At 45.5% G+C, this 16,422-nt stretch overlaps 1 protein-coding gene across 3 annotated transcripts in view; it reads right to left on the bottom strand.

Annotated features, from left to right (window-relative positions):
• Positions 1 to 16,422, bottom strand: part of LOC140732927 (dual specificity tyrosine-phosphorylation-regulated kinase 1A-like) — a 97,608-nt gene that overhangs the window by 15,811 nt on the left and 65,375 nt on the right. For all 3 annotated transcript variants that reach the window (XM_073055650.1, XM_073055641.1, XM_073055659.1), the window contains exons 2-3: positions 7,864 to 8,093; positions 2,439 to 2,558 (exon numbers count right to left, since the gene is read on the bottom strand). In XM_073055650.1, the coding sequence (XP_072911751.1) occupies positions 2,439 to 2,558; positions 7,864 to 8,013 (270 nt within the window). In that variant the 5' untranslated portion in view covers positions 8,014 to 8,093. The remainder of the gene's footprint in view (positions 1 to 2,438; positions 2,559 to 7,863; positions 8,094 to 16,422) is intronic.

The following is a 16,422-nucleotide window of genomic DNA, read 5'->3' on the forward strand; positions in this document are numbered from 1 at the left end:
GGCTTTTGGGGTTCTAACATTTAACTGTCACTTTTGGGGCACTCCTCTATTTTCGTGGATGTTTGCAAAGAAAAAGAATTTCAGGATATATTTTATATACGTTTCTCTGACATTAAATGTACCTATTGAACCTATTGAATATTGAAAGGCCTAGATAGGGTGTATAAGGAGAGCACGTTTCCTGTAGTGGGGGAGTCTAGGACTGGATGGCACAGCCTCAGAATACAAGGACATCCCTTTAAAACAGAGAGAAGAATTTCTTTAGCCAGAGGGTGATGAATCTATGGAATTGCCACAGATGGATAATAAATCAACCGTGATCGAATGGCAGAGCAGATTCAATGGCCTGATTGGCCTAATTCTTCTCCTACGTCTTATAGTGTTATGGAGAGCTAATAGAAATTTATAAAATTACGAGGTAAAGGTTGGATAGACAGTCAGAATCTTCATCCCAAGGTATAAACGTCAAGTACTAGAGGATACACTCATAGTGAAAAAGGAAAAGTTGAAGGGAGATGTTGGAACAAGTTGTTTTTACACACCAGATGAACCAACGCCTTCTATGCATGCTTTGAAAGAGAGAACACAACTACAGCTGTGAAGATCCCTGCTGCATCTGATGACCCTGTGATCTCTGTCTCAGAGGCTGATGTTAGACTGTCTTTAAAGAGAGTGAACCCCCACAAGGCAGAAGGTCCTGATGGAGTACATGGTAAGGCTCTGAAAACCTGTGCCGACCAACTAGTGGGAGTATTCAATGACATTTTCAACCTCTCATTGCTACAGGCAAAGGTTCCCACTTGCTTCAAAAAGACAACAATCATACCAGTGCCTAAGATGAATAATTTGGGCTGCCTCAATGATTATCGCCCAGTAGCACTCACATCAACACTGATGAAATGCTTTGAGAGGTTGGTTATGACTAGACTGAACTCCTGCCTCAGCAAGGACCTGGACCCATTGCAATTTGCCTATCACCACAATAGTTCAACGGCAGACACGATTTCAATGACTCTCCACTTGGCTTTAGACCACCTGGACAACACAAACACCCTACGTCAGGATGATGTTCATTGACTGTAGCTCAGCATTTAATACCGTCACTCCCACAATCCTGACTGAGAGGTTGTAGAACCTGGACCTCAGTACCTCCGTCTGCAAATGGATCCTTTTCTTCCTAACCGGAAGATCACAGTTTGTACGGATTGGTGATAAAATATCCTCTTCGCTGACGATCAACACTGGCATACCTCAGGGATGTGTGCTTAGCCCACTGCTCTTCTCTCAGTATACACATGACTGTGTGGCTAGGCATATACAAATTCGCTGACGATACAACCATTGATGGTAGAATCTCAGGTGGTGACGAGAGGGCATACGGGAGTGAGATATGCCAGCTAGTGGAATGGTGCCACAGCAACAACCTGGCACTCAATGTCAGTAAGATGAAAGAGCTGATTGTGGTCTTCAGGAAGGGTAAGACGAAGGAGCACATACCAATCCTCATAGAGGGATCAGAAGTGGAGAGAGTGAGCAGCTTCAAGTTCCTCGGTGTCAAGATGTCTGAGGATCTAACCTGGTCCCAACTTATCAACGTAGTTATAAAGAAGGCAAGACAGCGGCTACACTTTATTAGGAGTTTCAAGAGATTTAGCATGTAAACATTCAAAAACTTCTACAGTTGTAACATGGAGAGCATTCTGACAGGCTGCACCACTGTCTGGTATGGAGGGGCTACTGCACAGGACCGAAAGAAGCTGCAGAAGGTTGTAAATCTAGTCAGCTCCATCTTGGGCACTAGCCTACAAAGTACTCAGGACATCTTTAGGGAGCGGTGTCTCAGAAAGGCAGTGTCCATTATTAAAGACCTCTAGCACCCAGGGCATGCCCTTTCCTCACAGATACAGAAGCCTGAAGGCACACACTCAGTGATTCAGGAACAGCTTCTTCACCTCTGCCATCAGATTCCTAAATGGACATTGAAGCTTTGGACACTACCTCACTTTTTTTTAAAAAATATACAGTATTTCTGTTTTTGCACATTTTAAAAAATCTATTCAATATAAGTAATTGATTGACTTGTTTATTTATTTTGTTTTATTTTTTCTCTCTCTCTCTTCTGGATTATGTATTGCCTTGAACTGCTGCTGCTAAGTTAACAAATTTCACGCCATGTGCCGGTGATAATCAACCTGATTCTGATTCTGAGTGTGGTGAGTGCCTGGAATACGCTGCCAGGTAGTGGTAATGGAGGGATATGGACCACAAGGGATTTAGTTTAATTTGGCATTCTGCTGACATTAACATTGTGGGCTACAGAGCCTGCTTCTCAGCTGTAGCTGAACTATGAGGAAAAAATGGGGACCCTCACTAACCCCAGCCCAAGGATAGGGAGGTCCAGTGTGACAGGAGTTAGGTCACCACAGCCATCTGCTCACCTCATTTATGTGCTTGTATGTCTTGATCAAATCCACTGACAATTTCCTGAGGGGAGTCATCCCAGACTCGCGGAAGCAGAGCGGAATCCTCCGTTGCAGGATCGTCATGTCCGAGAGTGCCTGGAAAGAGAAAGACCAGAATGATAGAATTGCATGTTGTGGTGGCAGGGATGACCCTCCCCACCAACACACGTCGAGAGGCAGGCCAGGGAAGTACAAGGGGTCTTGGCGCCAGCCTTGGCTGCAGAGAACAAAAGCATTTGTGGGACACCCCCAATTCCACAGGAGAATGCTGGGCATCGTGACACTGGGGAACGTCGCTGATCTGCAGGAATAGACACTTGGTGATCATTAAGCCAATCACCCCCTCACCACCAAAGGACATTACATACACAACACAGAGATGTGATAGGGAGAGCATGTGGAGGCAAAGAGAATTATGCGTAGAAGCAGGAAAGGGTTCTAGGTCCTTCTAGGGACCACTGGGGGGAGGGGGTCTTCAAACAGATGGGGAGGAGGCTAGAGGCTGGAAATCACAGAGACAGGGAGGGGTGTATAGCCTAGAGGGAGTTACAAAGACAGGGAGGGGTCAGAGTGACAGAGAGGGTTATAGAAGTCGGAGGGGTTACAGAGACAGGGAGGGGTGTAGGGGCCAAAGAGGTTTAGAGATGGAGATGAGTATCGGATCCAGAGGTGGTTACATAGACAGGGAGGGGCATAAGGGTTGGAGGAGTTCACAGAGACAGGGTCAGAGGAGATCACAGTGACAGAGAGGATTATAGAAGATGGAGGGGGTTACAGAAACTTTGAGAGGTGTCGAAGTCAGAGGGGATCACAGAGGTGGGCGGGGGTGTGGAGTCTAGAGAGGGTTACAGAGATAGGGAGGGGTGTAGAAGCTGGAGGGAATTAGAGGTAGTGCAAAGTTCAAAGTAAATTTATTAACAAAGTACGTACATATATATTATCACATACTACATAATCAATTTTTTGCAGCCATTTTACAGTTAAAAAAAATCAATACAACAGAATTTACGATAAACTATACATAAACAGACAAGGAGTGACAAACAACCAAAGTGCAAATACTGAGAATATGAATTGTAAAGAGTCATTGAAAGTGAGCCTGTAGATGTAGAATCAGTTCAGAGTAGTGGTGATTGAAGTTATCTACACCAGTTCAGCATCTTGATGATTGTAGGGTCATAACTGTTCCTGAACCTGGTGGCATGGGACTCAAAGCTCCTGTACTTCCTACCAGAAATAGTAGCGAGAAGAGAGAATGACCTAGAAGGCAGGGTCCTTAATGATGAATGATGCTACTTTCTTGTAGTTGCGCTCCATGTAGATCTGCTCAATGGTGGAGAGCTTTGCCTATGATGGCCTGGTTTGTACCCACCACTTTCTGTTCTTGAGCATTGGTGTTTCCAGACCAGTTAGGGATGGTAAAGAAATGTTGATTGCTTTGCAATCTGGAGAAACTGTGGATGATGGTGTTCTCCTGCGCCCCTGTTCTTGTGGGCAGTAGAAGTGGTGGATTTGGGAGGTGCTGTGGACAACAGTGAGTTTTGCAGATAGTGCACTCTGTCTGCAGCCACAGTGTGCCAGTGGTGGAGGGAGGTGGGAGGGCTGCCAATTGAATAGGCTTTGTCCTAGATAGAGACAAAACTTCTCAAGAGTTGAAGCTGTATGCACCCAAGCAAGTGAAGAGTGTGTCATCATTGATTGTAACTTGTCGATCAGGAAAAAGCCTTGGGATTTCACGAGGTGAGTCACTCTCTGCAGGGTCCTTAGCCCCTGACCCAAGGATGAACACTTATGGCTAGCCAAGACTGATGTTTGACCTCCAGTATAAGAAATTTGTGTGAATGGGCAGGTGCTCCAAGAGGGAAGTGCAACACTGGTTGCATGTGAAGATTAATAGATACAGCAGGGATGGGCAATTTTAACCAGAACCTGGAGAGGGAAGTGGGGCATTGCTAGTATGTGTGGATTAATAGATACAGCAGGAATCAGCAGATTTCAAACGAGCCCTGGTGAGGGAAGTGGGGCACTGATATACAGGTGTCCTCCGTTTTCCCAACGTTCGCTCTACGTCACCTCGCTGTTATGAAAGACTCACATTAGTTACCTGTTTTCGCTAACAGAAGGTGTTTTCACTGTTACGAAAAAAGACAGTGAGCATGCCGAGCAACCAAACTCCTCCCCCAGAACTGCATTCTGGCCGGCATTGCTTAAACACATGCCTGTGAGCATCTGTGCTTTATGTTGATTTATTTTGTGCATCCGTTAGCAAGATGAGTTCTAAGGTACAGTATCGGAAAAGCCTAAAAGAGCTCGTAAGGGTGTTACACTTAGCATAAAACTAGACATAATTAAGCGTTTCAATCGTGGTGAACAAAGTAAGGACATAGTGAAGTTTGGCTAAGGGTTTGTGGAAGTTGACGAAGATGATGTTGAAGAGGTTTTGGCATCCCATGACCAAGAACTGACAGATGAAGAGCTGATGAAGAGGAAAGGATAACAATTGAAGCCGAACACAGTAGTGAACGGCCCAAAAGTGAAGTCGTCCAGGAACTGAACGTGAAGCAATTGCGTGAGATTTTCCCTGCGATTGACAGCGCTGCAATGATTGAAGAAAAGTATGACTTTAATTTTGAAAGGGTACGTAGGTTTAGGGCATATTTTCAGGATGGTTTGAGGGCTTACAAAGAACTGTACGATAGAAAGATGTGCTAGGGTAAGCAATCAAGCATTCTGTCGTTTTTCAAGCCTTCCGCATCAGCCACAGCAGACAACAAAACTTGACCTTTGACATCGAGGCAGGCAGACATAGAAGAAGGTGACCTGCCTGCCCTGATGGAAACAGACGACGATGAGATGACACCCCAGTCTCCTCTACCTCCCACCACCCCAACCTCCGATGACTCAGCCTAACACACCATCATCAGTGTGCTCGCTGTCTTCCCGATTCCCGTAAGTGAAATTACACCGGACGTACATTCTTTCTACTTTATATAGGCTGTGTATTTTTATGTGTTACTTGGTAGCTTCATAGCTTAAAGGTTACTGGAAAGAGTGCTTCTGTCAGGAGCACTTGCGCCGTGTGTTTTTGCCACAAGTGTTTCTGCCGAGAGCGCTTGCGTGAGATTTTCGCTACGGTGGACAGTGCTGCAATAATTGCAGAAAAGTATTCCTACATTATATAGGCTGTGTATTTATCAGATCATTCCTGCTTTTACTATATGTTACTGTTATTTTAGGTTTTATGTGTTATTTGGCATGATTTGGTAGGTTATTTTTTGGGTCTGCCAACGCTCAAAAATGTTTCCCATATAAATAAATGGTAATTGCTTCTTCACTTTCTGACATTCCAGCTTATGAACCATTTCATAGGAACGCTCTACCTTCAAATAGCGGGGGAAACCTGTACGTGTGAATTAATAGACACTGCAGGAATGGGCAGGTTTTAACTTGACCCTGGTGAGGGAAGTGGGGCACTGATAGTATGTGCAGGTTAATAGATACACCACATCACCAAGGGAGAGGGGGATGACAGCCAGGGGGGCGAGAGTGGGGGATGAAGGCCGAGGGAGGGGGGAGGGGGGGAACGGCCGAGGGAGATGGGGGAGAGGAGGCAACGGCCAAGGGAGGGGTGGAGAGGGGATGACAGCCGAGGGAGGTGGGGGAGACGGGGGGGGGGACAGGCGAGAGGGGGGACATCGGGCGAGGGAAAGGCGGAAAGGGGGGCAACGGGCGAGGGAGAGGTGGAGAGTTTGGTAGATATATATAAAAAAAAGGGAGAGGACTTCAAAAAGGAATAAAATCCCAATAACCACCAATCTTTGGAAATAAGTTCCAGTCTTCCTGGATTTTACTGCTAGAAAAGGGGTACAGAAGCCTGATTTCCCACACCACCAGATTCAGAAGCAGCCACTTTCCTTCAACTATTTGGTTCTTGAACCAACTGGCACAATCCTAACTCTACCACAGCAACGAGACACTACACACCATTGCTGGCCCTACCTTGATTCTGTCTTTGAATGTGTCTTTGTTTTTGTTTCACATTAAGGTCTTCCTTAACTTTTTCACTGTATGGAATAATATATATTCTGCTGTTGCCTCTACCTCCATGCCTGTGATGCTGGTGCTTGGTATGTATAAAAAAGACTATCAAATTTCTATATATGCAGATACAAGTGTACTGTTTCACCTTAATGATGCAATTAAAATCAAGTTCTGCAGTAGTTACAGTTAAATGCAGTGAGCATTTAAGACTGCTCTTGGAGTATCGTGTAGTGTTTTGGTCAGCTGGAAAAGGTGCAGTAGAGATTTAAGAGGATGCTGCCTGGACTAGAAGGCCTGAGTTATAGAGAGAGATAGCCACACTGGATCTTTATTCCCCGAAGTGCAGAAGAATGAGAGATGCCTCAAAAGGATGGATATACATAAGTTCTTCCCCAGGGTCAGGAATTGAAAACTACAGGGCACAGAAAGGTAAGAGGGGAGAGTTTGAAAAAGACATGAGAAGTGAGCAGCTTACACAGAGGATGTACTTGGAAAGAGCTGCCAGAGGAAGTGGTCAAAATAGGTAAAATTGCAATATTTAAGAGACATTTGGATGGTTACATGGAAGGAGAAGATTTGGAGGGCTATGAGCAGAAGACATTGTCCTGGGAATAGCAGGGAGGATGCTGTGGTCAGCGTGGAAAAAGCTGAAGGGCTTTTGTCATGCTGTATGACTCTGTGACTCTGCCTTGGAGAGCTTTCTGACAGGTTGCCTTACTGCCTGGTATGGAGGCTTGAACGCACAGGATCGAAAGAGGCTGCAGAAGCTGGTGGACTCAGCCAGTTGCATCATGGACACATCCCTCCCCAACAGTGAGGACATCTTCAGGTGTCGGTGCCTTCAAGAAGGCAGCATCCCTCACTCCCTGAGACAGGGAGTCACGTGGCATTACTGAGGGGAGTAGCCTGAAAATGCACACTCAAATGATTCAACAACAGCCTCTTTCTTGCCTCTGCCATCAGATAGATTTCTGAATGGTCCATGAACACATTAACGCTACTTCACCATTTTCCTCCCTTGTTGTACTATTTATTTTTATAATTCTTAATGCAACTTCATAATTTTTATTGCACTGTACTACCGCCGCAAACAAATTTCACGACATGTCAGTGATAATAAACCTGATTCTGATTTCTGAACGGCACGTGATCCTATGAACAAAACCTCTCTATCCCTCTTCTGCAGTATTTTTTATTGAAACTTTGTCATTTTATGCCCTGCACCGTACTGCTGCCACAAAAGCAACAAGTTTCACAACATAAGTGATAACAAAGCAGATTCTGAATGAGCTTGCGATCATATGCATCCCTTGCCATACAGTGCACAACACAGTGAAGCTGACTTGGCTGCCATACGTACCTTATCAGTGCCAGTGCCTCTCTGGTGGTCGGCGGCTTGGCCTCGGGTACGAGCGCTGGTTGGGCCCCAGTGCGGCCCGTGCCGGGCTTGCGGGGTCTCATTCGTGGGCTGCAGGCTGCTGAGTGGCAGGTGGCTGTGCTGACTCGACATGCTGGACTCAGTGGGGGTGAAGCCAAGTGAGGCAGCCAGGCAGTGAGAGGAGGGTGGCTTGCATCCTGAGCTGGTCCCACCTGTGGACACACACGTGTAAAGAAAGAAAAATACACCAAGTCAGCAACAGGGCAACATGTTCTTCCCAGCCCTCCTTCATCCCTACTTCGGAAACATCTTAAGACGTCCCATACAAACTCACAGTTCAGCGGAAACAGTAACCAGTATCCAAACACCCCCACACAGTATAGAGCTTGGCACAACATTGTGGGCTGAATGGCTACCCAGTGTTGTCCCGTTCCATGTTCTACAGTGCCATAATAATGGCGATAGGGCTCTATGAATCTACAAGCCCAGAGTGGCAGATATTCCCCAACACCTCCCAAGGTGCAGCATATCCTCAGTCCCGCTTCCCTGAGAATACTTTGAGACTCCAATATACAACAGCAGAATTAGGCAATTCACCCCATTGAGTCTGCTTCATCAATCATGGCTGTTTATTTTAAATCAACACCATTCTCCTATCCAGGCCGAAGAAATTCCACATCTCAGTTCTAAAGGGACAACACTTTATTCCGAAGCTGTGCCCTCAGATCCTAAACTCTCCTACTGATGGAAATGTCCTCTCCATATCCGCTCTGTGCAACCTTTCACTATCTCTAATTACACAGACTGTTTGTGTCAGTCTTGTTACAGCAAGGGTTCACCAGAACATTAAAACCCCAGAAACACCAAACCACCATCCTCAGAGAACGCAGCACGACCTCTTCCCCCCCCTTCCTCCAGCCACTGAAACATGCCCCGGAGGGATTACCAGGTCTCTCCTGTGGCCCGAGGGAACAGACTGCAAGCCACTGTGTTAATGTAACCAGGTACTCCTTTAGCTTCAAGTACTCTGGTGCATCAGCTCAAAATATACAAAGATACAAAAGATTAAGAGCACGTATCACCAGGCTCAAGGACAACTTCTATCCCACTGTTAATAAGATTATTGAATGGACCTCTTACGATAAAGTTGAACTCTTGATCGTTCAATCTACCCAATCCTAGTTCTTACATGTTATTTGTCTACCTACACTGCACCTTACTGTAACACTATCATCTGCACTTTTTTCTTCTGTACTACCTTAATGTGCTTGTGCATGTAAAGATCTGTCTCAAAAGCTTTTCACTGCACAGTATCTTGTACATGCAAAAGTAATAAAGCATTTACAAACTGGTCCTGAAATCTGGAATCACCCACGTACTCCTCCTGATACTCCCCCATCCTGTCCAATCAGATTCTATCTTCAGCCCCCTTCACTTCCACCTATCACCAGGAGACAGACACACACACACAGGTTTTATCGCAAAATATTGACTGTCTATTCCCTTCCATTGATGCAGCCTGACCTGCTGAGTTCCTCCATTTGTGTGTTTATCACCCCAGCCCTTCAGCTAGATCCACCTATCGCCGGCCAGCTCTTGCCCCACCACTTTATATATTGGCTCTCTCCCTTTTCTTTCCAGTCCTGATGGAGGGTCAGACCCGAAACATCGGCTGTCTGTTTTGCTCCACAAGTGCCACCTGACCTGCTGAGTTCTTCCTCCTGAGCTTCAAGCAGGATTCAATTATACGTGCCTAAGAAGAATGTGGTAACCTGCCTCAATGACTATCGTCCACTTTGATGAAGTGCTTTGAGAGGTTGCTGATGAAACATATCAACTTCTGCCTGAGAAACAACTTGGATTGCTCCAATTTGCCTACTGGCACAACGGGTCCACAGTAGATTCTATTTCAATGGTTCTTCACTCAACCTGGAACATCTGGACAGTAAAGATGCATATATCAGGATGCTCTTTATCAACTAAAGCTCAACATTCAAAACTATCATCCCCTTAAAAGTAATCAATAAGCTTCAAGACCTTGGTCTCAATACTGCTTTGTGCAATTGCATCCTCTATTTTCTCACTTGTAGACCCCAGTCAGTTCGGACTGGCAACGACATTTCCAACACAATCTCCATCAGCACAGGTGCACAAAGCTGTGTGCTTAGCCCCCTGCTCTACTTGCTTTACACCTATGACTGTATGGCTAAGCACAGCTCCAATGCCATTTTCAAGTTTGCTGGTGACATCACTGTTATAAGCAGAATCAAAGCTGGTGACAAATCAGCAATAGGAGGGATATTGATAATCTGGCTAAATGATTCCACAACCTCTCGCTCAATTATCAGCAAGACCAAGGAGCTGATTATTGACTTCACGTGGAGGAAACCAGTCCTCAATGAGAGGATCAGCTACTTTAGAAGAAGTGAAGAAGGCTAATGGAATGTTGGCCTTTATTACAAAGGGAATTGAGTATAAGAGCAAGGAAATTCTTTTGCATTTGTACAGGGCCCTGGTGAGACCACACCTGGAGTACTGTGTACAGTTTTGGTCTCCAGGGTTAAGGAAGGACATCCTGGCTCTAGAGGAAGTGCAGCGTAGATTCACGAGGTTAATTCCTGGGATGTCTGGACTGTCTTACGCAGAGAGGTTAGAAAGACTGGGCTTGTACATGCTGGAATTAAGGAGATTGAGAGGGGATCTGATTGCAACATATAAGATTATTAAGGGATTGGACAAGATAGAGGCAGGAAATATGTTCCAGATGCTGGGAGAGTCCAGTACCAGAGGGCATGGTTTGAGAATAAGGGGTAGTCATTTAGGACATAGTTAAGGAAAAACTTCTTCTCCCAGAGAGTTGTGGGGGTCTGGAATGCACTGCCTCGGAAGGCAGTGGAGGCCAATTCTCTGGATGCTTTCAAGAAGGAGCTAGATAGGTATCTTATGGATAGGGGAATCAAGGGATATGGGGACAAGGCAGGAACCGGGTATTGATAGTAGATGATCAGCCATAACCTCAGAATGGCGGTGCAGGCTCAAAGGGCCGAATGGTCTACTTCTGCACCTATTGTCTATTTAAATTCCTCTGTGTTATCATTTCAGAGGATCTGTATGAGCCCAGCATGTAAGTGTAATTGTGAAGAAAACATGGCAGCATCTCTACTTCCTCAGGAGTTTGCGAAGATACAGCATGACATCTCAAACTTTAACAAACTTCTATAGACGTGTGGTGGATAATATATATTGACTGGTTGCATTACAGCCTGGTATGGATACACCAATACCCTTAAATAGAAAGTCCGACAAACAGTAGTGGATATGGCCCAGTCCTTCGTAGGTAAAGCCCTCTCCACTATTGAGCACACCTAAACAGCGGTATCGCAGGAAAGCAGCATCCATCATGAAGTACACCCACACCCAGGCCATGCTCTCTTCTTGCTGCTGCCATCAGGAAGGTGGTACAAGAGCCTCAGGACTCACACCACTAGGTTATTAAGGCTCTTGAACCAGTGGAGGTAACTTCACTCACCCTATCATTGAACTGTTCCCACAAACTATGGACTCACTTTCAAGGACTCTTCATCTCATATTCTCAATATTTGTTGTTTATTTTTTTATTTATTTTATATTTACAGTTTGTTATCTTTTACATTGGTTGTTTGGCCTATTTCGTGCAGTCTTCTATAGATTCTACTATGTTTCTTCGATTTACTGAGTATGCCTGCAAGAAAGTGAATTTCATGGTTGTATATGGTGACGTATACGTATTTTAATAATAAATTTACTTTGAACTCCAGCACTGTGTTGCCCAGTTCTTAACTTAAGCCACAGAAGTAGTAGTAGAAGCCATCATAGTAGTGTAGCAGTTACCGTGACACCATTACAGCTCAGGGCATCAGAGTTTGGAGTTCAGTTCTGGCACCCTCTGTAAGCAACTGTGTGCTCCGGGTACTTTGGTTTCTTCCCACAATTGGTAGGTTAATTAGTCATTGTAAATTGTTCCATGATTAGGCGAGAGTTAAATTGGTGGATTGCTGGGCAGCGTGGCTTAAAAGGGATGGAAGGGTCAAGTCTGTACCTCTGAATAAAAACTCAATTCACACAAGCATTTCCACATGCCCCTGCAGTCGCGAAATGTTCGCACATGCAAGTCACACTGGGTGATATGTTTCCTGTGGTAGAAATTATGCTCGGTGACAATACCCACAGGAATTGGCACCTTAATGTTGTTCAATAGCTCAGATTAGTTTTGGTGTCATGACCACAATGCCAACGGCTAGAACAGGAAGCAGGCTAGCCTGATCCCAGTTTTCAGGGACACAAAGAGAGCCAAGTGTGGACCGGAGCCACCTGTAAGTTGTAAGCCACTGCATCTCCAGCTACCGAGGATCGATCCCAACCACTGGTACTGCCCGAGTGTGGAAACTGAGCTTTCTCTCCTTGACAGCAAGGTTCTCCCCACCCCGGCCCCATGGGGAGCACTGTTTACCTCCCACATCCCAAAAACTGATGTGTGAAGTAGGTGGGTTAACCAACAGTTGTGAATTGCCCCCTTGCTGTGTAGATGAGGGTTACAATCTCGGGTGTGATGGGGGGTGGAAATTTGATGGGAATGTGGGAAGTATAAAAAAATAGGATTAGTGGTAAATTGGTAAATTATCATTACATGTAAAATGGAAATCCTGTCTTGCATACAGATCAATTCATTACAACCATGTATTGAGGCTATTGGTCATGTTCACTCCTAGGACCCTGAAGTTCTCAACCCTCTTAAGCTCAGTTCAGGAACTGTCACGAGGTGGGGACAAGGGTGCTGGGAGAGGACCCACACACAGGACACAAACACGTCTTTCTTAGGTACAATAAAATAGTGTTTATTACTCGCTACACAGAAAATCGGGAAATCAAGGACAAAGAGGAACACGAACCTCGGACTAGGGGACTAGGGACTTGGATCTCCACGGACCTGGGACTTGGAAACTGGGAACTGGGATCGCCGCGGCCACGACTTGGACAGTGGGAACATGGACAGCGGGAACATGGACAGCCGCGGACCTTGGACTTGGACAGTGGGAACATGGACAGCCGCGGACCTTGGACTTGGACAGTGGGAACATGGGCAGCCGCGGACCTTGGACTTGGACAGGGGGAACATGGACAGCCGTGGACCTTGGACTTGGACAGGGGGAGCATGGACAGCCACGGACCTGTGGACAGTGGGAACATGGACAGCCGCGGCCATGACTGGGACACTGGGGACTGGGACCGCCACGGCCCTTGGACTAGGAAACTAGGGCCTTGATTCACCGCAGCCAGAAAACATGGACACCACGGATCGCCGCAGCCAGAAACGTGGACACCGAACACAGGACAAGGAACCTTGAGCCAGGACTCCTCCTTCAGATCAGGCATTGAGCCGGGACTCTTCTTCGGTGGATAGACACAGACAACGGGCACGAACGTCGAGCCAGGACTCCACCTTCAACTCACCCCTGTCAGATTGATCTTGCCCGCACCCACTCTGGCGAAGGAAGGCGAATTGCTGGTACTCTGATACGGGCTGGATCACTCTGGCTTGTCGTAGCGACGGCGACTTACAAAGGCTTCTTAACACTCTCGCCCCGAACGGCTAAAGCCAGGGGCTTATAAGCTGCCGGTTCGGGTCTAGAGTAGATCACCTTAATTGCCAAGCTCAAGGGACAAGTGAAACGGAATTAGAAGGGAACAAAGAGTCAACAGTCCGGATCATAATGCAACCTAACTAAATTTGAAGGGGAACCGATCCGGACCATGACAGGAATGTGTGTACTGCAGCCCCCACCGCTCCCAACTAGTGCAGACTCAGCAGGCTGAAGGAACTGAGTCAGAGCTGTATGACTTACCATGCCTATCCTGTACTTCGTGGCAGTTTTCAGTTTGAATTGCAGCCAATCAGTGAACGGGATTCATTAGCAAAAACAAATAAAAATAAGGCGGGGCAAGTGGAGCAGCGATTGTTGGAGTGTGCCAGTGTCAGAGTGGAGAGGCTTTGGCTTATTTGGCTTGGATGAAACAAGTATCTGGTAAGTTTCTTCTTCTTTATTCTTCATTCCTTGTTTATTGAGGCATAGTCAGAGCAGTGGGAATGACTCCAGGGACAGTGTTATGTTCTTTGTGTAAGATGTGGGAATTCTGGGAAACCTACAGCCTCTAAGATAACCACATCTGCACCAAGCTGCAGCTCCTTGGATAACATGTTAAAGTACTGGAGCTGGAGCTCGACAACATTCAGCTCATTCAGCAGACTGGGGAAATGTAAGATAGGAGTTACAGGCAGATAGTCAGCCCTAGGTTGCAGGAGGCAGGTAACTGGGTGACTGTCAGGAGAAGGAAGGGAAATGGGCACCCAGTACAGAGAACCCTTGTGGCCATTGCCCTCAGTAATAAGTATACCATTTTGGATACCGTTGAGGGGGACCACCTACCGGGGGAGCCGGAGCAATCAGGTTCCAAAGAGAAGAGAGATGAAGAGGACTGCAGTAGTGATAGAAGATTCCATAGTTAGAGGAACAGAGATGAGATTCTGTGGACTCAATAGTGATACCTGGATGATAAGTTGCCTCCCAGATGTCAAAGTCAGGTATGTCTCAGATCAGGTCCATGGTATTCTAAATAGGATGGGTGAAAAGCCAGATATCTTGGTGCATACTGGCACAAGTGACATAAGCAGGAAATGCGAGAAGGTTCGAAAGAGAGATTATTAGGGAGCTAGGTTCAAAGCTGAAAAGCAGGATCACTAGGGAAGTAATCTCCATATTGCCACCTGTGCCACCCACCAATGAGGGTAAGAATAGGAGCATTTGGCAGATAAATATGTGACTCAGTAATTGGTGCAGGGGCCAGGGGTTTAGATTTATGGGTCATTGGGATCTCTTCTGGGAAAGGTATGACTTGTACAAAAGGGATGAGTACACCTGAACTCAAGGGAACCAATATCCTTGCGGGCAGGTTTGCTAGAGCTGTTCAGGAGGGTTGAAATTAATTTGGCAAGGGGTTGGAACCGGAATGTCAGGGCTGTTGATGGGGCAATTGGTTTACAAACAGAGGCAGTGTGTAGTTATACTGCTAACAATAGCAGGCTGATGAGAGCACAAAATTGCAGTCAACTGGATGAGTTGCAATGTAAAAGGGGGACAAAATCAAAAAGGGTGATGAATACAGGACTGAATATGTTATTTTTTAATGCACACAGTATATGGAATAAGATAGATTAAGTTGTAGCACCTTTAGATATTGGCAGGTATGATGTTGTGGCATCACTGATTTATGGCAGAATGAAGATTAAAGCTGGGGGATAACATCCAAGGATACACATTGTATCAAAAGAACAGGCAGGTAGGCAAAGGTGGTGGGATGTCTCTGTAGGTAAAAAACTGAATTCAAATCCTTAGAGAAAGGTTACATAGGATCAGAATGTGTAGAATCCTTGTGGGGAGAGCTAAGAAACTGCAAGAGAAAAAATACCCTGATGAGAGTTATATAAAGGCCTCTAAACGGTAGCAAAGTAGTGGGCTACAAATTACAACAGGAGAAAGAAAAGGTTATGTCAAAAGGACAATGCTACAATAGTCATAGAGGATTTCAATATGCCCGTAGATTGGGAAAATCAGATTGCTGTTGGATTCCAACAGGGGGAATTTGTAGAATGCCTACAAGATGTTTTTTTTTAAGAGCAGCTCATAATTGAGCCCACTAGGGGATCAGCTATTCTGAATTGGGCGTTGTGGAATGAACTGTAATTAATTAGAAGTCTTAAGGTAAAGGAACCCCTAGGGGTCAAACATATGATAGAATTCACCCTACACTTTGAAGTAGAGAAGCTAAAGTTAGATGCCTCAGTAATACAGTGCAGTAAAGGGAATTAGAGATATTAGAGAAGAGCTGGTCAGAATTGATCAGAAGGGGATGATGGCACAGCAACAATGGGAATTTCTGGGAGAACTTTGGAAGACACAAGATAGATACATCCCAAAGAAGTATTCTAAAAGCAGGATGATGAAACCAGAGCTAACAAAGAAAGTCAAAAACATAAAAGCTAAAGAGAGGGCATACATCAGAGCAGAAATTAGTGGGAAGTTAGAGGACTTGGAAGCAGGGAATACAAAGATAAGCTAGTCAATAATATTAAAGGGTATCAAAAGTTACTTAAGATATATAAAGAGTAAAAGAGAGGCAAGAGTTGATATTGCATTGCTGGGAAATGTTGCTGAAGAGGTAGTAATGGGGGACAAGGAAATGGCTAACAAACTGAATAAATATTTTGCATCACCCTTCACTGTAGAAGACACTAGCAGTCTGCCAGAAGTTCGAGTATGTCAGGGGCAGAAATGAGTGAAGTTGTCATTACTAGGGAAAAGGTGCTTGGGAAACTGAATAGTCCAAAGGTAGACAAATCACTTGAACTATATAAACCACAACCCAGGTTCTAAAGAGGTGGCTGATGAGATTGTGGAGGCATTAGTCATGATCTTTCAAGAATCAATAGATCGTGGCACTGTTCCA

This window comes from Hemitrygon akajei, chromosome 1, assembly GCF_048418815.1.
Source record: "Hemitrygon akajei chromosome 1, sHemAka1.3, whole genome shotgun sequence".
In the NCBI taxonomy this organism is placed as follows: domain Eukaryota; kingdom Metazoa; phylum Chordata; class Chondrichthyes; order Myliobatiformes; family Dasyatidae; genus Hemitrygon; species Hemitrygon akajei.